The sequence below is a fragment of the Ursus maritimus genome, unplaced genomic scaffold (genome assembly GCF_017311325.1).
Source record: "Ursus maritimus isolate PB19 unplaced genomic scaffold, ASM1731132v1 scaffold_15, whole genome shotgun sequence".
Taxonomy (NCBI): domain Eukaryota; kingdom Metazoa; phylum Chordata; class Mammalia; order Carnivora; family Ursidae; genus Ursus; species Ursus maritimus.
In genome coordinates this window covers 50,705,051-50,728,450 of record NW_024423897.1, presented here as the reverse complement: position 1 = coordinate 50,728,450, position 23,400 = coordinate 50,705,051, and the positions used below count along the sequence as shown (strand labels likewise).

General features: G+C 42.0%; 1 protein-coding gene across 1 annotated transcript in view; it reads right to left on the bottom strand.

The window, feature by feature from the left end:
* The window catches only part of MARCHF11 (membrane associated ring-CH-type finger 11), a 95,658-nt gene that overhangs the window by 6,447 nt on the left and 65,811 nt on the right, over nt 1-23,400 (bottom strand). Inside the window, exon 3 of the mRNA XM_008689917.2 lies at nt 15,833-16,025. Coding sequence (XP_008688139.2) covers nt 15,833-16,025 — 193 coding nt within the window. The remainder of the gene's footprint in view (nt 1-15,832; nt 16,026-23,400) is intronic.

Here is a 23,400-nt window from a genome sequence, read left to right as displayed (position 1 = left end):
AGGCTAATCATGACAGCATAAAGCTCAGAGGCTCAAACACTCAAACTATTGGTAATAAAATCTTCTGTGCAAGAAATATAATAAGAATAAGAATTATTCACAAACTTCCCACAGCACAAAAACCCTTGCAACTAGAGGCTGGCTAATGTCCAAATGCTGATGATCTGACCCACCCAGCCCCAAAGTAGCGTACCCAACAGTACACAGGAAGAGAAGATTATTACGATAGTAAAGACCCTAAGTGATTGTTTCTCTGAGATTTCACAAAAGAAAATTCATGGTGTCTGTCCTATGACCCTGTCACTCTCTCTGTCCTCCTGTCTGCTCAGTGAAGTCTGTAGTCATCAGCCTGGATGCACAGAGCACATCAGTGCTGGATCTTGCATGCTGATGACGTCACTGCCTGGCAATCGAACAAGATGGCAAAGCCAAATTTTAATAAGGAGTACAATAGCTTACTAACTGGCAGGGAGGGAAGCACACTCTTTTCTGAAAGGTCCTGACATAGGTTGAATTTGCTTCTTGACCTACTGTCCCTATTTCAGTTAATGACCATCCCCCAAATCAATTAAACCTTGGAATCACCTAGACTCCTCTATCCTCTTGCACTAAATTTGCTAATTGTTAGCAAATTTGTGATAAACCCATAAGACAGAGACTTCTCCAGAATGATCACTCTCCTACATTTTCACAATGAACTATTATTAAACATGCTTCAAGATCCAGATTCTCTCATAATTTCTTCTCTGACCCACTCAAAATTAATCCTTCTCTCCTACCTTCTACCGTGCCACATAGGAAATACCTGCACTGTTTTCCATATTACCTGTACTGGAATAATTTGTTTCTATGCCCTTGACCTCAATCAGCTGTGTGCTCCCTGAGGACAGGAGCCCTATTCCTACTTCAATGCTTGAAACACAGTAGAAACTCAATAAATCTTCACTAAATGAGAGGGAATGAGAAAGAGGAGAGTAGCCATCACTGGAGTCTAAGGGATGACAAGGGTCAACTTAAGTCTAGCTGTGATGGTGCCATGAACACGAAGATCCGATATCGAGCTGAGACTGAGACATGCAACATGCACTCCAAGACTAGAGATGAAAGAGGTTTAGGAATCAGGACCTATGTTTCATACATTTATGAGCATATGTATGCATACACACACACTCACACTCACACTCACACACACACACTCACACTCACACTCACACACGGCCTGGCAGGTGGTAGAAGAGCTAAATTTCTTTACAAGGACTTATTTTCAGTCCCAGTAGACTATAGGCGACTCTTCATGGCCTTGCTGGCCTGGTCATCAAATGTCTCCCTGCATCTAACAATCGTGAACCCAGCTCGTCACAAAATGACCACACTCAGGCCTAAAGCCTCGGAGGCCAATATGGATTCTTCTCTGCTATTTACAGGCAAAACAGGGAGTAAAAAAGAGATTGCCCATTCATCTGACTACTTGCTGTTCTAAGAAGCCAATCCATCAGTCAATCATTTTAATGATTTCTTTTATTTCTTAGTAGATGGAAGACTCCTGATCTTTCAGTTACTAGCCTTGCCTCTCAAATCTACCTTTGGCAGAGTCACAGAACACTCCTCAAAAGCTGCGGACTTTGCTAAACATTATAAAACACATGATATGTTAATTTTTTTAAAGGATTAAGAGAATTCACCGGAGAGAACTGTTATGTCATCTAAGCTTCTACCCAAAAGTGCCTGTTTAAAAAGTCACCTATGGATAGGATTATTTCAACAAAAGAAGTGAAGGCATAAGCCCAATGCCTTTAGAGATGACAAAGATATCCTAGAGTCCTCCTATAACTGGGAGCATGGATTAGAACTACTTTAATTTCAGCTGAATACAATTTCAAGTCTGTCCTTCAATCATGAGCAGATGAAACACCTTGCAGCAAAGGGGTGACGTCATACAGCACAGCGATCAGCAGTGGGCATAGTCACTGATCTTCAAAATTGGAAAATACTGGGTATGATTTCATCTAACCCCTTTGTTTTGGGGGATGAGGACTCTGAGGCCCAGAGAAGTGACATGGCTTGCCCAAGGTCCACGGTTAGTGCTAGAGCCCAGGATCAGAGCCAGACCTTTGATGCCTGGTCCAGCATGCTTCATACTCCGCAAGAACTCAGACCTCAGGAGCCATCCTTGGCCAAAATCAGTCCACACTAGTGTCTGGTTGGCCCAAGGGATATTATACTGTGAAGTAGATAGAATCACAGTCTCTTCAGTGACACCTGAGGCTAGGAGTGTAAGTTCTCCTCCGGTCTTTGTCTTAAAGGGTATACTGCAGCATTGGGAAGGATTACAGCGACCCTCACAATTTATAAAAATAACTCCGCAAACCCCAGAGTAACCGTATTGGGTTAAAAAACCTTATCAATGTCCATTTTCTATGTTAACTAAAGTTTTTAGGATTGGGAATCTACTTTGGTAGACTTCCATTTGTTTCCCCACATTTTAGTATATGGACTGAGAACAGTTCCTTTTTTTTTTTTAAGGTAGGCTCTATCCCAGTGTGGAGCTCAACGCAGAGCCTGAACTCACAATGCTGAGATCAAGACCCAAGCTGAGATCAAGAGTCAGATGCTGAACCGACTGAGCCACCCAGACCCGGACCAAAAACAGTGCTTAGAAGGAGACTGTTAGTGGGCTTTTCCTAGTAGCAAGTAGAAACAAACCCAGCTAACTTCCCTTCTTCTCCACTGGTTGAACCGTCTCCTGCAAACTCTCAGAGCACGATTTTATTAATCTCTAGGGTAAAGCATATATGTATCGGTGGTTCTATTTTTCAGGATGAGAATAATACTTAAAAAGATCTAAACTGAAATATCTAAAACCTGTTTATCTTTACGACTGTAATAGGCTATTTCATCTTCGTTGGCTTTTTTTTTTTTTCATTTCTCTTAAATCGTACAGGCAGGGGGTAAAAATTCCAAACAGAAGCAACCACCTAAACATAAATAAAATTTCTAACTCTTTGATTTCATTCACACAACCTCAGTAAGATTTTTTAATTGAAAATATTAATGGAATTTTTAACCTGAATATTAAAATGCTCAGACTTTAGCTTTCCTTATTATTCTAGCCTATGACCTAGCAACAAAATTCAAGGTTACATGTGATTCTTTACATACGTAATTATTAGGAAATTGTTTCACTCAGATCAATGGAAAGAGATAGCTCTTGGCACGCTGTATTAAATCGTCCCCATTCTCTACTCATATTTCTGTATGTTCCGTACGGCTCTATCGATTTAGAATACATGAGTAAAGACTCCACTAAATGGCTACATTACTTTGGGCGTTGGAGGGAAATTTTTTTTTCTCCATTTCTTTCTTTTTTTTTTTTTTTTTAAAGATTTTATTTATTCGACAGGATAGAGACAGCCAGCGAGAGAGGGAACACAAGCAGGGGGAGTGGGAGAGGAAGAAGCAGGCTCATAGCAGAGGAGCCTGATGTGGGGCTCGATCCCATAACGCTGGGATCACGCCCTGAGCCGAAGGCAGACGCCTGACCGCTGTGCCACCCAGGCGCCCCTTTTTCTCCATTTCTGATCTAAATTCAGCTCCCCCCATCCCTCAAAAAAGTATTTATTCCTGTTGTTATGGCTTAGGTGTTTGAGACACCAACTGACGTGGTTTCACTTCATGAATAAACAACATCTTGTAAATGAGCCATTCAAACTCAGCATATAAGAAGGGGTATTAATGAACAGAATTAACCGAATCACATAAATATTCTGACACAGGCTCTGGAGCGACAAGGTCTGGATTCCAATCTCGGGTCCCTCTTCTGACCTTGGGGGGACTTCTTCATGGTGCCCTAAGTGTTCTCGTCTCTGAGATGAGAACAGCAACAGTACCTACACCTTGTAGAGGGTTTGAGGATTAAAGGGGAAGTTTGAGGAAAATCACTTCGCATAGTACATGGATTAGAAAACATCACCTGAGATATTATTGCAGGGAAGGTCTTTAAGACCTTATGTCTACCTATCTGGAAGCCGTTGACAACATGTACAAGTTTCGTTCCTGTGCTCGCCTCTGCGCTTCTTGAGTCTGTCTCCTGCTCCCTGTCAGGGCCCCCAAGCCTCTGTGTTGTGCACTGAAGCAGCATCTAGAAGACTGATCGTGATCACATTCTCTTCGGTAAATAAAGTTCTTGGCGCAAAACAGTCCGAAACCAGGAGATCCCCAAAGAGCCAGGTGCCAGGTCTGAAGAACTATCTCCAGGATTTTAGGTTAAGGTGCCGCCTCTTCGTGCCATGGTTCCCTCTGCTGCACAATCGATACTGATCCCTCCTCCCAGGAAAACTTGCCATTCCGAGCCAGTACCTCGGCACCAACCCCGTCTCCGACTGGCCTAGGGACACTCAGATCTCTCTAAGGCTGCCCAGCTGTGCGTGGGCCCCATGTACTGAAATTCCCACAGCTATTCTTCTAGAAAACAGTAAAGTCACACAAAAGAAGGGGTGAAGTGGCACGAAACACACGTGCGATCACATGAGCAGACAGTGCAGCCACAAGAGATAGCCCCTCCTGGGCCCTCAGCCGCTCTCAACCATCACGGATGATCCGTCCCCTGGCTCCCGGCTCCCCACAGCCCTCCACCCACACACACACACACACACACACACACACACACACACACACACACGACTTCAGGCCAGTGTGGATGACCCAACCTTGACCTGCTATGCATGACCCTTGCCATCTGCTGCCCCTCCTTCACTCCAGCCTGGGCCCTTCCCTTCCAGAAACCATTCCAGCTGCAAGCCTCGAAACTCTCCCACCCGGGGCAGACAACCACCACCTCCGGGGCTTCTTACCCACTTTCCTAATCTCAACGCACCCTCCCCTACCTCCTGAAGGCCAAGCCCCCGGACTGCACATTCCTTCCCAACCGGCCACTTCTTTCTGGCTTTGGTTCCTTCCCCAGAGCCGAGAAAGCACCCCCACCCTGTCATCCCTCTCCCAGCCCTGGAGGTCAAAATCAAGGCTGACCGTCTGCTCCGGCTCTCTGCAACTCTGCATAACAAACCCCATCTCAGCCCAGCCTCAAAGTTCACCTTTCTCCACCTGCTCCTCATCCCTGTGGGTCAAAAGTACAGAGCCACATGGCCATTCAGATCAGAGCCTTGCTCCAGCCTCAGGGGGGTGCTCGATCATGCCCAGTGCAGGTCCCAAAGCCCTCCGCAGCTGATCTTCACATTTAATGCTCTTCTCAGACTCTTCCCGATACTGTGCCTTGACCACACTACCAACATGACCGAGAAATGGGAGGTCTTTGCCAAGAGGCCCTTCAACTTATTCTCCCAGAGCAACATAGGCAGCCATGTCTAGCTGTGCCCACTCACAGCCTGCCTGCCCTTCTCAGGGGCACCGCACCCCCCACCCCCGGCAAGGCCAACCCCTCCCCTGTGTGCTGGCTGCTAGCTCTGCATTCACATAGGCATCAAGCTTTCCATTTTTCCATTTGCCCCTGCCTGACTCTACCATTAAAACAAATAAACAGGAACTTTTCTCAATTCCACACCCAACTCTAGGTTCTGCCCTCATTTAACTGTGTCCTTGTTCAGCCAAGATTTGTGAACCTACACTCGGAGCCCCCTTCTGCCTGTCCCAGCCACTCTCAGCCTACCACAACCTCTGTGTCTGTCCATCCAACACCCGTACTGCTAAATCCAGCGAGTACATTTTGGCTTAATTCACCTGCTCTTGACCCAGCATCTGGCACTACCGGCCACGTGCTCCTCCTCCCCGAAGTTCCTTCCTTCTTCCTCACCTTGCCTGACCCACTTTTTGCTCCCCTGGTCATGTTCCTTTGCCTGCTCTTCGTGTCTCTGTGTTCTTCAAACTGCTGTTCATCTCGCCCAGACCACTTCCCCGGCAGACCGCGGCTTCAACGACCGGATGTCAATCTCCAGCTCAAATTTCTATCCTGAGCTCCAGACCCCTGTATCCCTGCCACTTCCTGGCCATTTCCACTTGATTCCTCAGAAATTCTGCAAAAAGCAAATGTTCAAACAGAACGTATCATCTTTCCCCCATCTGCCAATCAGCCTCTGTGAATCACACCTGATGGCCCCTCTCCTTTCCCCCCACTTCCACCCTACCTCCATCGATTCGATCGCCGTTATCTTGTGATCAACCTCTTTTAATTCCGGCAGCTGCCTATCCACCTTAATGTAGGGCCTAACCCTTTGCCTGGATTATTATCTTCTTGCCTTCCCAGCATGCCCTCTGCGCCCCACTCCCCCACCTTCTTTAGCTCTCGACACTTTTTCTTCAGCATCACGCTGACCAGTCACACGCAGCAGACAACCCTCCAGGGGTTCCCTGAGCTTTCAGGGTTGGGTCGCACACCCATGTCTCTCCCACGGGACCCCTCTAGACGATTAGACCTTATTTCCTCCGCTACTCCCCAGCAAGCACCTCTTGCTCTTGTCACACCAAATTCCCGATGAGTCCTCAAAAATACACATTTTCATGTGTTGACAGGTTCAGGCAGCTGCCTCTCTCTGGCCCCTTTCATGCTCTTCTTTAAAGTTTAGCTCGAGATTTCTTCCTCCCCATAGATTCTGCTGCCCCTAAGTATGGTTAACCAACCTTCTCCCACCTGCTCTCACATGTATTTGTCTCTTGGCACCTTCCATTTCCCATTTTAATTGCTTAGCTCCCTGTCTCTCGCCAGCAGCTGGAGAGCAGGGAACATGCTATATTCGAGGCCCCACAAACCTTTTCTGGAAAGGGCCAGACAGTAAATATTTTAGGCTATGTGAACATTATGGTCTCTCGATGACGAGATTGTAACTACTCATCGACAGCACATAAACGAAGGGAGATGTCTGTATTCCAATAAAACGTTATTTATGGGCACTGGAATTTGTATTTGATGTAATTTTCATAGGTCACAAAATAACAGTCTTCTCTCAATATTTTTTAAACCATTTCAAAATGTAACAACCATTCTTAGATCATGAGCTGTTCAAAAACAGGCAGCAGACCCTGTTCTGTTAATATCTCTACCCTGCGCTCCAGGCTTATAAACACACAGTCGACACTCAGCAAGTGTTGGCTTCGTAGATGACTGGTGTCCCTTCGCTCAACTGCCCGCAATCGAGAGAGATGGCTGAAAGGCGTCACCTTTTCTCTGGAGGCAACAGAAGTCAACAGTATGAACGTGGTTGGTCTATTGCTCTGCTAACTATGGCAGCATTTCTCCAGAAGAGTTTGAACTTTACAAGGTCAAAAGAGAGGAAGGCAATGTGTTTTCTCCCCCATGAGGAGGCCTCAAGAGTTAATTTGCTTTGAGAGGCCATTTCAGGCACTACACTGAAGGCCAGGGAGCAAGAACAAGTCCTTCTATTCTGTTTCCTGGGTTTTACAGGCAGCAATATCTCTGATAACCAACCATGATCATAATCTTTAGAGAAATTGGTAAACATCAGTATCGTTAAGGCATAGAAAAGCCTTTGATTTGTATCTCCAGAGTAAAGTGATAGTAATGGAGTACTTCTCAAAGCATAGAAAGGAGGAAGATTTGTTTTTCCTGACAGTTCTGAATTACAAAGCGCCACTGTGACCCTCCCTCGGAGGGGCCTGACCATGACGTGCTCAAAAGTGAGAAATGTAAAGATCAGAGGATGGACCCCTGCTTCGGAACTTTTTCTAAAGGAAGTTGTGGCATTTCCTGGGGCGTGATGCCTCCTAAGACGGGCTGAAGGCAGGAAGGAATGATCGAGGCTTGTGAAGGAATTCTACTCTATTTAAGAAATGATTCGAAACGAGCTAGCCGAGCACGGAAGTCTGGTGGCGGTCATGGCCAGAGTGGTACCACACCCCGCGGAGTGGCCGGCCCCCCAAGCCAGGCTCCGCCTGGGAGGAAGTTTGAAGGGAAACCCAGAAGGGCTCTGGGCAAGAGTAAAAGGAGGCTTTTGTCCTCCCTGCATTAGCGGCTGGATCAAGTTCTCCTCAGTGGCCAAACTGTGGCACTGGAGGGATACAGACGCCCCGTCAAACTACCCATCAGGACATGGAAGCATTTCTCTTGGAGCAGAGGGGGCTGATAGTCTTTTTATGTCTGAAGGGAAATTTGTGATATGAAGATTCAAAAAGGAAATACTGGGCTAGTCAACGTTTCTAGGTATTCTGCCAACCAGTGTTTAAGTGGAGGTGCCTTTTCCACATGCCTCACGATCCACGCAGATGCAACCATATCGTGCTTCCTGGGACACTGGGCAGTCACTGGCAAGGCCACCTCCTACCATCTGCCTCTGGCGGCAGCCCGAAGCCCCGCCCACAGAATGCTTTCAGTAGCTCAGACCCGAGACTTGGGGGTGGTGGGGGTGGTGACTGGGGCGGGAGAGGGTGCAGGCCCACGAAAGGCTGGATCTGGGCTTCTAGTGTTCTGTGATTTTTAAAAATCTACATATATTTGGAGTCTTCCCATCAAACTTGCTGACAATTTTGAATGGGGTGGGGCTGCCCTGCTCGTGGGGCTCTGAGAGCAGGTGTTGGGGGTGTCAGTGGCTGACATCTGTGCTCTCCACCTCCCAAAAGGACGCCTGCCCAGACCACACTGGGTTCTAGGGTTGTGGCTCTCCCCCTCCACGAGGCATCCTCAAGTCCTCTGTGCAGGACAGCGTCTATCAGGCCCTGAAGAACGTGGGGAACAGGACTATTCTCTTGGTAATTTTACATTTTTCACTCAGAACTATTTGCTAGATTGTATATCTATTCATAAATATTTTGCCTCTCTACAATGACCCAAGGGCTGCACATTTTATGAACTTTGCCTAAATTTCTCTTTCAAACACACTCGTCCGTATGGTTGATGGCCCTTGCCTGACAACATAAGAACCAAAGGCTCTCCTGTGGTCTCCAGCAAACGCATTTTCTTTCTGCTCTAAATTATGGCACATTCCAACTTCCAATGCTAATTTCTTTCAAACTCCTTAAGTAAATATGTTGTTTTTCACCGAAAATACTTCAGGAAATATTGTCAACTTCTGAATCATGCTGAGAAGTGCCAGAGAGCATGGAAAATTTTAAACAAGAGATAGTCCAAAAGTCATTTATATTTTGCTTGGAATGCATTAGAATTCTTTTTCCTGAGCTGATTTACTTTCTTAATCATGCTTTGCTTATGCTAATTGGTTTATATTTGTTGAAAGCAAGCCACAGGAAGGAAGACAACCTAAAAGCATCATTTTAGGAAAAACAACCCTGGCATGAAATAAACCACTGGCCATCCTCAGTGAGAAGAACTCATCTGTGGTCACCAAGAGTTGGATTATCCTGAAATTCTTGGTCAGAACTCTTCGCTTTTCCTCATATAATATCACAGAATTAGAAAAAGTATATTTTAAGGTTCGTGTCAGTAAAAGGTTCAATCACGTGTAACTTTAAGCTGCTCTGCCTGGGGGGGAAATCACAGTGAAGCAGTATCGAAAGCAAGAGAGAAATATTACCTTGGCTTTTAAACATGTAAACATACGTCTGATATAATCAAAGGCCATAGGAATATGTGGTATTTATTTATTCAAAGTTCTATAATGAAATGTGAAGACATTACCAATGGGTAACTCTACCTAGTTTATTTGAGTGTGCCCGAGAACCTCGAGCTAGACAGATCACCAACTATGAAAAACAGATTTCTCAAAACTAATAGCTATAAGAATTCACATGAATTTTTTAAAAAATTAATTAGATTTAGACTAGAGGAAAATAAAACCTGACATTGGAGAGTATGAAATTTCTGCAGAAGGAGCATTTTTTTTTTCAGTATTGACTATAATTGGTACATGAAAGAGAAGTTATTTTGATCTGATCTTCATTCAAGTATATATGAGGTTATTTTTAAAGATTCCCTAATGTCTGCAGTGTTCAAAAGCAGGACAACATAAACAATCAGAGTATACTTTATTTCATTATGTTGAAAGACCCCGGAGAGGGATTTTTGGCTCCCGGTGGGTCCGTGTGCGTGTCTCTTCCACCCCGTGTGCCTGTGTTTTAATCTGAGAAATAGAATCATAGGGAGAACAGACAGTAACAGCCTCAGTACTTTAGCTGCAGACCCAAGTGACAGAGGGAGGCAATTTTCCTAAAAGCAATTTCTGGGAGTACTTTCTACATGAAAAAAGAGACAGAGAAGTGAAACTCCTTGAGTGTTTAACGGTATCACAGATAGGAGAAACTGGTCCTGAGCTCCCTAAATGTGCGGGGGACTGGGGGGGGGGGAATGTGGGGTTTCTGAGAGGCAGTGATCTCTGACCTCGATCCCACCTTCTGACTTCATGTTCAGGAAGAAGAGGGGGAGTATTTACAGGACAGAGCTAGTCTGGGCCCCTGCCCACCGCATCCCAAGAGAGGCCAGGCAGGACGAGCTGCATTAAGAGCAGGGCCCAGTGTGGATATTCTTCTTTTCTTAGGAAAACTGCCCGTAAACCTAAATAGTTGTAAAACAAACTCTAAGGAAAGCACTCTAATGGTGTTAAATATAGCTCAAACTACCAATGAAAATGTCAAAAAGCTGATATCCATTTTTGTCAAGGTGTGGGAGAACGGGAATTGTCATATATTTGGGGGGAGTGCAAATTGGTGAAGCCTTTTCAGAGAGCAAAAATGGGGTGTGTAATGGGGCATTACTCAGCCCAGACTGCGCTTCTCGGAATGTTGCTGATGGAAATACTCATTGGCAGCATTGTTTCTAATGGCGAAGATTGGTAACAGTAGAAGAAAAGTAAATGGTTGTACGTCCGTTCTAACAGAGAAAGATTTCTAGATCATTGTTGAATGAAAATGACTATTTTTTTCCACAATATGAATAGTATGATCCCGCTTATATTAAAATACCTACTTATCTACACGCCCACATGCGTGTAAACCCAATGAAAAAGATCTGGCAGAAATACACCAAAATGTGTGTTTGGGGGCGGGGGGACCTTTCTGCAAAGGGAATGACATAACAGAAAGGGCAGTATGAGTGAAGTGGTCTTCTTTTAAACTTTATATATTCATAAAATGGGTTTATTTGCATAAGTATATGTTTATACTCTGTGGACAATTAAGAAAAATTTTTAAAAGAACAAAAGTGATCTAAGTTTTTAAATTTTATAAGCATAACTGGTCCCTTTCCTTGGTGTCTCAGGGATGATCAAAACACTTGCCAGATATGGAGTTGGCACGCACAGTGTTAGTAAGATTAGACATAAGCACTGCCGTCCCTATTTCAGGAATCCCACTAACGTAACGGGGTTTCAGTTTTATTCTGTTGCTTCAACAAGAAACAGAACCTACCTCATCAGGTTCTACCAGACACTGAAATGACGTGGTAACTTTTTAGAAGCAAGTTAATCAAATGACTCCTGTCCTCAAGGCTGACTCTCTGTCTCTTCAGTCATTACTAAATGCGTTCTTCTGATGAAGCAAAGCTTCCTCTGAATCACATGACCCAATGAAAGTGATAGCCTTCTATTTTCTCAGTGTGCAAAGTATGGAGTTAAGAACCAATTCCCGAGGGGCACCCTGGGTGGCTCAGTCGTTAAGCATCTGCCTTCACCTCAGGGCGTGATCCCAGGGTCCTGGGATCGAGCCCCGCATCGGGCTCCTCTGCTGGGAGCCTGCTTCTTCCTCTCCCACTCCCCCTGCTGTGTTCCCTCTCTCACTGGCTGTCTCTCTCTCTCTCTGTCAAATAAATAAATAAAATCTTAAAAAAAAAAAAAAAAAAAGAACCAATGCCCGAGCCCACAGCCTTCCGCCATGCATTTGCTCTTCATTTCTGGGTTTGCTAATCTTCCTTTGTCCACTGTGCCCATCTCAGGATGGAGCCAACACCAGCCAGCCTGCTTTGGTTATTCTCCCCTAAATTACTGCCCCAGGTTAACACAACTCAGTGATTTAAATCCTTTATATTAGTTTCCCTGGTACACAATCATAGTTGGAATGCCAACTGCTTAAATATTTAAAAGAGTTCCCACGTCAGCTCTTTGTACTTCGAGTTCCTTAAGACACATCTCCCATTCGTGGCTCTCTGTCTACCTCTCGGCCACCACCCGCACACCTTCAATACCCTTCTCTTAAGCCTCTTCAGTTCGTTCCTACTTTCTGCATCTCTCTTGGCACAGAGCTCGTTATTTAGGAAATACAACCTGTTTCTGCAGGTGAGGGGAACTGTGCTAATCAAACCCTCACACATTTAATTTGAATCATCATCTAGGATCTGTGCCATCCAATATGACAGCCACGGGCCACAGGTGGCTATTTATTTAAATTTAAGTTAAAGAAAATTCATTTTAAAATTCAGTTTTTCTTTCTCACGAACCACATTCAACTGCTCAGTAGCCAGATGTAGCCAGTGGCTGGAGTCTGTGATACTGGATGCAGATGGACATCTTTATCATTGCAGTTAAGTTCTACCGGACAGCCAGAGTCCCGGCAGCTCCACTCTGATAATACCTCGACCTTTTGGGGAATTCAAAACTTGAATGGCAAGAAAAAAACTGAATCTTGGGAAAGCAGAAAGGGTATTAATTAATAATAATGAACAAAAAGCAAAAGATAAATTCACTATGTGTAGAAACAAGTAAACAGTTTTCCCCAGGTAAATACATTTTCCACAAATCTTTACATTCTCTATTTAACAATCCAGTAATAATCTCTTCCTCAGTATTACAACCACTGGCTGGATTATAACATTTTTTTGGTTCAGGAATAATCTTCTATGGATTTTCTGAATTATTTTTTAAACAGAATATTTATGAAGCTGTCAGTCTGCTCCTTCCCGCTTAGGTATAAACAAGTTTGAAAAGCTTGAGCAAAGAGGAATGGCGGAATGTTTCCAAGTACTTTAAGGCCCTCTGAATGCAAAGCCAATTTTACATCTTTCAATGGTGACAAGGGGGCCACCTCCCCACTTGCTAAGCATCTACTCATCTGTCAGCCTGCTTGGCTAACACTTCCCATTGAAATCTGCCTGGAACTACCCCACCTTGCATACAACACCCCAACATTCATGTCTCCCTGCTTTGTCCAACTACCATCTCCTGTGCCTCCTTCCAGAAGCGTGTACATCTCACTGTCTTCTCATTACCTACTGATACACCTGTCCTCCTGTGTGGCTGGGAGCTCCCTGGGGACAGGAAAGTGACTGACCCTGGTTTGTATTCCCAGCACCTAGCACTGTGTCTGACACAAAGAAAGTTCTCAATAAATATTTATTGATCTGAGCTGAGCAAACTGGACCCAAAGTCGTAAACGTGCTGTCCACCCTCTCAGACACTTAAGTTCTGTCGTGAGGGGTATTTGAGGTATAATCAATGTAATCTACTTTGTTACTGTCTACATTTAATTTAACAGACATTTGAATTAATTTGAAATGTCAGCGGGACCTATTACTGGCTATGATCCAGTTGGCTATCGATAGCCTACGTGTATTTGCTAACTTGATTATAGAAGGTTTCCAACTTCTTGAGAAAAGAGTAAGATTTTCTCTGGGCCCAAATAGACCAATTAATGTGATTACCAAGTGACATGAATAATGCTGTTCTATCTGAATTCTTTAACATTTTTCGAAATACAAATACATTCTTAAATGATGAGATTTGGAGTTAATGAGTCAAAATGTAATGAAAGGTACTGTCAATATTTAAAATGTCAATAAAAATTCATTCTCCAAAGTGTAAGCCAGGAAAATATCAATTGGTTTTTTGTTCCCAAGAAACTTAACTTTATAAAATGGGCAAATACCCACATTTCAAAAGGGAAGCCCGAATAGGTCATATTCTGCCAAGAAATCATTAGCTCATATGCATGTGCTTTTTAAAACCAAAATTTAATAATTTTGATTAAAAGACTGGCATTAGCAATCAAAATTTAAGACCTAGTAACTCAGCACCAAATGCAAACTGTGAAAACCAGGAAAGTGAGTTCCTAACCAGAATGTGTGTGTGTGTGTGTGTGTGTGTGTGTGTGTGTACATGTTCCTCTTTAGTGTTGCAATGATATCAGAGTCAACTGGACTCCTTCCCTCAAGGTTGGACTGGAAGCCTAATGACTCCTTTGTTTTTCATCTCTCCTTTTCATAGCAGTGTTCTGGAATACCACATTGTATAACATTGATGTTGAAAGACCGAATAAATACAATCTCTCTCTGAACTTACTAAGGAATTTGTAGAACAATTTTGTGACTCTCCTTTATTTAGAGCAATACCCTGGAGACCATATTTGTATAGAGACTTAGCGTTTCTAAATGCTTATAAGTGCATTATCACATTTAATGCAAATTGTTCGTATACATGATTAGCTCAATTATTCAGGCAACATCTGCTCAGTTTACATATTATTCATGACATTTTCCCCCACCACCACTTTTTTCCTTCCCGGCCTGAAATGTGATCGTTTTCTTTCCTATTAGTCTTGTACTAGTGGCAAGGGAGGAAGGAAAGGAGAGGAAATTCAGGCTAATCCTATTTTAAAATTTATAGAGCTCTTTTAGAAAAGTCACTGAGAATATTAAAACTTCTAGTTAAATTAAGGCTCTGGTGAGTAGAGGCATGAATTTAAATGATTTAAACTATTTTAATATTTGTGACTTATTTAAATACATTTCATTTATAACTTCCAATTAATAACACAATTGTTTATAATCATTATTTCCTTTATTTAGGCCTGCGTGCTAGGGATTATTATTTCCGTCTTCATGGGAGAGGAAACGGGACATGGACAAACAGAGGTGACAAGTCTCAGCAGAGCCCCAGCCTGGAAACCAAGTCACTGGACCCTAAGTCGCACCGTTCCCTGAAACCAGGGGCTCCCAAGCTTCAGCGTGCTCATGGGATTTCCGTGGGCTGTGATGCGCAGATGGCCGGAGGGGGGCGCTAACCCTGAAATTTCTGATTTGGCAGATGGGGTGGGGCCTGAGAATGCACCTCTCTTAAAAAGCAGCAGCGGGACCACACTTTTGAGAACCACCGCTGTAAACCATGGCTGCCTCTCTCACCTCTCTTTACAGCCCACGAAGCTGCAACGCACATGGGAGCAGAGAAAGTCTCCTCGAGACCCTGTGGCCCCTCTACGTCCCCGCCCCCATGGCCAGCCAGACACCATCCCAGCGCCAGTGGCAGGCACCTCACGCACACCACATCAACGCTGCATGAACCGACTTCCGTTTTCTCATGGTACTGGGGAAACAGCAGACCGGCCAAGAGAAACTTGTAAGTAACCTTTTTTGGTAGGATCTGTTTAAGCTAAAATGTCTGATCCTTTTTTTTCTTCTAAGCCACTGAATTTATTAAGCAAAACAAAGAAACCCAAGACAGAAAGGAAAACTGACCCCTGGTCCCCACCCCTTCCAGGAGCACTGTATGTGCTAGAGAAGCCTGAGTCACTCGCCACGAGGTAAGCCCTCCAGGGGTCTGTCGGTCCTCTCCCCAAATGCACAAGACCACCACCGGCATCTGTCAGTGCTTCCAGGGCTTTCTGAAGAGGGGCTGATTTGCTCTCATCCCGCAGAAATAAATGACTGTCCTTATTTTCCCCACCCCCAATCATTTCTTCCACTCCTTCCTTTCCATTGCAAAATAAGTCACTTTAAATGGCCATTATCCTGTTCATTTTTTCAGACTCCTTGGGAAGATAGATGCTATGCTTTTTGAGGGAAGTGGCCAGATTGTGACACCCCAGACAGTTAAGTAGCTGGAGAACCAAGATCACATGACCCACAACATTCTATATGAGATCCCACTGGTGAAAATATAATAGCTGCAAGAAATGGATTACTGACAGTTAATGTTTAACGTCATGGTCTTACCTATGCACACTAGATCCATAAAACCATACATTCCATAGCAGATTTGAAAAAGGATGTCCTTCCTCTGCCACACTGCATAGGGGCTGAAGGCTGACCAGAGGAGCCAGGTCACACTCGCTATTAAGAACAGGGATCCTAGGATTACAGCAATCATCTGAACTTTCTCAACCAGTGTTATAGAAATGCTTTGCCACTAAAAGAAAAACAGAGGCATGTGAGAAAAAGGTGCTGTTTAATTTAAAAAGAAAAAAAAGAACACATTTTCAGCCCCATGTTTCTCTCCATCATGTTAGACCCTTTTCAATCTGATCAGACCCCAAATGAATTTTTTCACTTCATCCAGGCTATAAAAAATAGACAAGCAGATAAAGAGTAATGAATTGCCTTAGCTTCATTATTTTCAGTAATTCACCGTTCTGTAAATTTAATCTAGTTTTATTCCAGATAACAGTACTGAGAGTAAATGGCTGAAGAATATTTAGTACCTGGGATCACATTATTATCTTTCACGCCTGCACGAAATTAAATACACTCCAAAGGTATGTGTTGAAGATTCCTCTATTTGGAAACTTATTTTGCTCTTTAACACATTTGGCTACTGCAAAAAGGGGAACTGTCTCTTGTTTTTGCAAAAAAAAAAAATATGTAAGAAACAAGTTACATAAGAACAGCAGTGAAAAAGTCGTTAAAGTAACACACTAGAATTATAGGGGAGCTCTAAGATTGTACGTTATCTGTTATTGGTACATTTCATATACTGAGATATTACTGAACTTTATCTAATGGGTAATCTGTGAAGCCATTTTTGTCAAGATTTAGAATTTGTAAACAAACGGAGTATCTTTGAAATTCACCAACTGCGTAAGTACCACACTATTCAATGGGGAGAATAATTTGGTATCCTAAGTATCAGTATTTGGGAGGATTTTACAGTACAAATGATCAAAAGTCTTTCAAGGGTGTTATCAACTTGAAAGAATTAATTAGTCATGTTCTCCCTTTTGCATAACTGAGACAGAAACAAAAGTAGAATTGCTATTATGGTTTGTCAGTAAACAGTGAAACTCAAAACAACCTGCACAATTTCATTCTGTGTGAAAGAGCTCTGGCTGCTGCAACATATGGCTTGTCAAAAGGATTCCTCAACAGTTTAAATAAGCTTTAAAAACAAATGAGCGTGAACAATCAGTATCCACTGGGTGAATCTGATATTTCCTTAAACTCTTTACTTACCTTTAAGTCTGAATATGTGCATTCCTACCCTTCCCTCTCTCCCTTACCACTTCGGTCTCTCATCATAAATAATTTACGTATCATATTTAAATGTGCCCTTTACCTTGCATATTCATGGATATTGTTAAATTCTACATTTGTTAAAGATTAAATAGCAAAATGAATTTGAAATATTTAATTCTCTAAAGTCATTTATTTTTCCTTTAAAAATTTCAGAACCAAATGACAGTTTGGTGGAGTCCTACAAGAAGGGTATTTCTAACGATTTTAACATGCAGATTCATTTACTGAAAAATGGCTTTTGCTTTTACAATTCTGGATGAATAATAATTAAATTTGTCAATATTATCTTATCATTACAACGGAATCAATTTATTTCAAGCATGCATTTGAAGTTGTTTTTTTTTCTTTTACGAGTTTCCTGACATAATTTTAAACACATTAATTTCAAAGTGCCAAGCATCTGAATTTAAAGCCATTTTAAATTTGGTGTCACCGAACAAGGGTCAGGTGTTACTCTTTGTTGTTTTTGTTTAGTCTCACTGCTCGTTGAAATTTGCATTAAATACAACATGGTAAGCAACAAGAAAACTCCTTCCAGCGAACATCCATCCCAGACGGATGCTATCACGTCTATACGCATTATGTTACTCTTTATCAATTTATTAATCACATCGGATAGATGAAAACAAAGCATACTTTTAAACTTATGGGGCAAAGGTACACAAGTTGTGTGTGTGTGTGTGTGTGTGTGTGTGTGTGTGTGTGAGAGAGAGAGAGAGAGAGAGAGAGAGAGAGAGAGAGATTTTCACATGGTGAACAATATGTTTCAAAATATATAAGCCTGAATGAATCACAGGAGTCTTGGGTGAGCAGCAGTGAGTAAGAAGGATTTATCACGAATGGTATGGGGCATCTGGGTCGCTCAGTTGGTTAAGCATCTGCCTTAGACTCAGGTCATGATCTCAGGGTCCTGGGACCGAGCCCTCTGTAGGGCTCTCTGCTCAGCGGGGGTCTGTTTCTCGTGGTCTCTCTCAAGTAAATAAATAAAAATACTTTTTAAAAATTATTTTAAAAAAAGAATGGTCTTACTAATATCTACCTTCCTTTTCCAGAAATCCTTTATGTTGCACATTCATTCTGTAATTTTAGTGGAGTTAAATTTGGACAGCTCGATATTGTACAACTAATTAATTTAGCTTCAATTAGGCTTACTAATTAATTGATCCAAGACTGCCTGCATGCCAACTGAGAAAAACATGGTGGCCATAGGCTATATGGTGAGGTCCTACTAACCACTTGGGAGTTTGGTGAACTGGCCAGGACAGATGGATGAAGTTGAGGTGTCTCCTGGGACACAGGAAATTGCGGTAATTCACATCTGAGAGTCAGCATGACTGCCGGCCACACTGGGCGAGGAAGCTTCTGAAGCACAAGGCTTAGCTGTTCTGTGCCAGGGAAGGAGAATGAGCGAAGGGACAGACTCACCAGGAATAAGAAACATTGATGTTTCACACGTGTTTGATGACACCAAATTTAAAACGGCTTAAAATTCAAATACCTGGCAGGTTAGAATTAATGTATTTTAAAATTATGTTCAGAAAACTAGGGAAAAAAAGAGAACAACTCTCAATTTCAGTACACTGAGATGCTTATATATAATTATCATAGAAATTATTTTTTGTGGTAGAGATAGGAAATAATCTGAGATTTTTGAAGCTTATGTCTCAAGAAGGATAAACGGCTCAAAATCTATAATAAGCTCCCTGAAATTTCTGGTTTTATATCATTCCGGTAATAATGCAAATGCGCCAATGTGTCTGAAAGCGCATCGATGTTCTTCATACACTGAGGAACCTTAAAATTAGCACCATTTCACTGAATAGCTAATGAGGGCAAACCATTATTGAAACCCAAATCATTAAACTGATTATGAACATAGGGATTTTCCCTCTGAACGCTGATATCATCTTGGTAATTTCTTTGCCCATTATATAATGCTCTTTCTTACTGTTACCATTACGCGAAAAAAAGTGGGATTGTTCACATTCTTCCCCTAGGAAAAATAATGCTGCTTTCCACCACTAGGAAACACCCACCTGGCGTCTTTGCCCTGGGAAGTACACATTATCTAACGGGCTCAGCCTCAAGAAGATGTGTTAATGGACCATTAGCTTAGACAATAAAAATAGAAGATGAGTCTCTTGGGGCTTCTCTCTCTATCCCAATGGTATCCAAGGCCTGGATTTCAGTCTGTGAGATATTTCTAAATCTTGAACAGAATTTGTCAACTGCTGAACATACTTTTCACCTCTAAAACTTAATATGTATGGATGTATGTATACATGTATGGGTGTATGTATGTGTATGTGTGTATGTATTTATTTAAATTTCTTTCCAAGTTTGGGAAGGTACTATACCAATAAGCAGATTGACTCTAAATAATTGCTATTATTTATTTCTTTCCATAATATTTGAATATGTTTCACTTTTATTTTCCTGAAAAGATGTTCACTTCTACACAAACCATTGGATGTATTGTTAGCAAAAATGGGACCAAGTGGTTCCTCTTCTGAAATTTCATCCTCATTTGGTGTATAGAAGCAATTTAATAATTACAGCCTATATTTATATAGGGCCAGTATGTCCCAGGCACTTTTCTGAGAGTTTTTTAAAATTCATTTAATTCATTTAATCCCCGCAAAATTTCTGTGAGGAAAGTACTATTATTATCCCCATTTTAAAGACAAGTAAGCTGAGGCAGAGAGAGGTCAAACAATTTGCCCAAGGTTACACACCTAGTAAGGACGAAAGCTGAGATTTAACCCAGGCAGTCTGGCTCCTAGGTTCATGCTTTTATATTATATTTATGTTATATATTTATATATCCTTGAACAACACAGGAGTTAGGGGTGCCAACTACCCACACAGCCAAAAATCCATGTATAACTTCTGAATTCCCCCAAACATAACTACTAGTAGCCCACTGCTGACCAAAAACCTTAGCAATGACAGGGGCGCTTGGGTAGCTCTTGAGTTGACATGTGGCTCTTGATTTCGGCTCAGGTCATAATCTCAGGGTTGTGAGATCAAGTCCTACATCAGGCTTGGGCTCGAGCTCAGCAGGGAGTCTGCTTGGGGAGTCTTGCCCTCTGCCCCTCCCCCCCCACCATATGTGTCTGCACACTCTCTCTCTCTCTCTCTCAATTAAATAAATAAATCTTACAGAGAAAAGAAACCTTAGCAATGACATAGACAGTCGACTGACTCATATTTTGTAAGTTATATGTATTATATGCTGTATTCTTACAATAAAGTAAGTTGGGGGGGTAATGAGAAGAAAATCATAAGGAAGAGAAAATACACTTACAGTACTATACTGGATTTATCCAAAAACATCCATGTATAAGTGGGCTCACATGGTTGAAACCTGTGTCATCCAAGGGTCAACTGTACTATATAATAATTCTACTGAGCTCTGATGACAAGCTCATTAACTACATACACCCCATCTTTGCAGTGACACCACAGTTTTCCTGGGAACAGCTTCAAGTCTGTCTTCTCTGGTCTCCTGAAATAGCTTTCCAGCTGGACTGCTAGCCATGAGTCATTCCCTGATCCTGAGTGGCACCCCCAAGTCTACATTCCTAATGAAAGGAGCCCCGTGAAGGAGGGCTACTTATGTGGCTCAGTACATATTCCCAGTGCCTGGCATAGAACTATTGCAGGAAGGATGAAAGGAAGGGATAGAGGGATGTGATGAGGAGGAGAGGGAAGGAAGGAAATAGGAAGGGAGGAAGGGAAGGAGAAAGGGAAGGAGGGAGGAACATGTACGCTCCCCAATTCTGCTTAATCTGCCTCCCTGTATTATCCCGAATGCCATGTACTTTTCATTTTGGTCCCTCTCTGCCTTTGAGCGTGTTCCTTTCTCAGCATGCCATGCCCTTCTCCCTTTTCTCACAGGTGGAAATCTCTCGCCCATCCATAACTGGCTTTCATGCCAACTCTTCTAAAAAGCTGTCCCCTCCTCTCCTCGTGCAGAATCCCTCTGTCTGGACCTGATAATCCACTGTTTATATTTCTGTTTGGTGCAGATTTCTCTCTTGCATCCCAGATGATTATCTCCCTGTTGTCCACAGACTGTGAGTTTCATGAAGGCAGAAGCTGAGTCTCACCCAGAAGATGCTTGACTCCTTGGTATCCTGACTTCAGTTTCCATCATCTATCTGACGGCCACAATCTCATTCTCTGCACATCCATTCTGTCCTTCCTACAGGATCAAGTCCCAGCTCTGGCCAAACCACCAATGAGTAGAGAAGTGAGAATTTAAACTCCGATCTGTTTCCAAAGCCCAAGTTCTTTCTAAAATGCCCTTCTCTCCACTTACATAAACTGACACGTCCTACATCTGAAAGCAAAAACAAACTGGGCATAATTATACCTCTCTGAAAGGTGGTTGTACAGTTAGAGAAAAGTCAACATACGCAAAAGGCAGTTGAGCAGAGCAGAGTGCCAGCGAAATGGGTCCAATCATTTTCTAACTGGCGTTCTCAAATACTTCGTCAGTCTGAAAATTGCAGTTTGTTAAATGAATATTATTAACATAAAGAAGACAATCTCAAGGAGATAGATCTCTTTTACCTTACTGAAGTTTGAAAAGAATTAAATAAATTCACATTGGAAATTATTTAATATTCTCATTATACACAGCTGTTCAGAGATGCACCAAGTAAGGTCCACCAGTCCTAAAAAGACACATGGCCCAGAATTGGGTACCACTGTGTGTGAGGGTCAATGTCGGTGTGTCATTCTTCATGGGAAATTAAATAACTACCCTAATAATTACCACAGACTTCTTTGAAACCATGGCAAAATGGTTCCCTTTTCCAGCGAAATCTAACTAATTAACAGAGATTTATAACCTCCTTCAGAGAAAAAAGGATGAAAGAATAAGCTGGGAATTTTCTTTGAAGAAATGATGGGAGCCCAAGCCAAGGTAAGACCAAGTCATCTCATATAAATCACTTCCAGCCGGTAAGATAAGAACTGGAGAAAGGCATACACTCCATCAGGCCTCCAGGAAGCTATTTAGAAAGATGCACCTGTCATTCCATTGTCTGAAATAGTTAATGCACCTTCTCAATTTAGAACCCAACTTCCTCCCCGAAAATAACACACGCTCAGAGGGAATGAAATTGAACTCAAAGAAAGTAGATTCTTTCAGTGTGCATTAAATCCTTCATTCTAAAGTACTGTTTCACCTTTGTTTTTAAAAGGCAGGCTAGATATGAATCATAAGCTAATAGATTTGTAGTATGATGATTTATAGCATGCAGTATGACAGGTGGGATTACTTACCAGTGTCACAAGAGCAAACACCCGCTCTTAAGAAATGTCCTCTTCAGAAAAATGAATTTAGCTAAAACCTATTTTCAATCATCTTAGATAGCATTTAAATTGAACCACTATAAGTTGGGATTTGAAATGCTGGCAGAAAACATCTCTGTGTGAAATCAATCTGACATGAGGCTACAACATTCAGTTAATTATATGCCCATTCTTTGTAGAGTTGTATTTATAGGCTGCATATTAAACATGATTTCATGCTTTGGTATGGGTCTTCTCTGCTAGAAAAGCATCTTCAGAAACTTGTAAGAGCTGAAATAAAAGTTAGGGCAAAAAAATTTGCTTTGCCTGAGAAAGGTGAAATCTTTTTTTTTTTTTTTTTGAGAAAGGTGAAATCTAAACAACTTAGAGAAAATACATAGGAAAACATGGAACTGCTTCTTTAAAATAATTAAGAAAAACTGGTAAAACTCTAGTAAGGCCAATGAAGAAATAAAAAAGGAGATATGAAATGACTGCTCCTTCAGGTAAAAAGAGTAATAAGGGATATAATAAACAACCTGATGCCAATTAATTCAATAACACAGATGAAATAGATAAACTATTTGAAAAATGTAACTTACCAAAACTGACTCAAGAAGAAATAGAATGCATGACTAACCCTTTACAAAATAGTTAAACTTAAAAGCCTTCCACAAACAAATGAACAAACACCTCAAGGACCAGATGGTTTTACTAGAGAATTTTATCAAACATTTTAAAAAAATAATATCAAAGTTACATATACTCTATCAGAAATAAAAGAGGACAGAATATTCCCCAACTTATTTTATGAGGTGATGCAAAACCCTGATACCAAAACCTGAAAAAGAAAAGAAAATTATAAAAAAATTCCAGACTAATATTCCCTGTGAGCATAAATGAAAAAGTAATCCTCTACAAAATATTAGCAAATCAAATGTAGCAGTGTATAAAAAGAATAATGCATC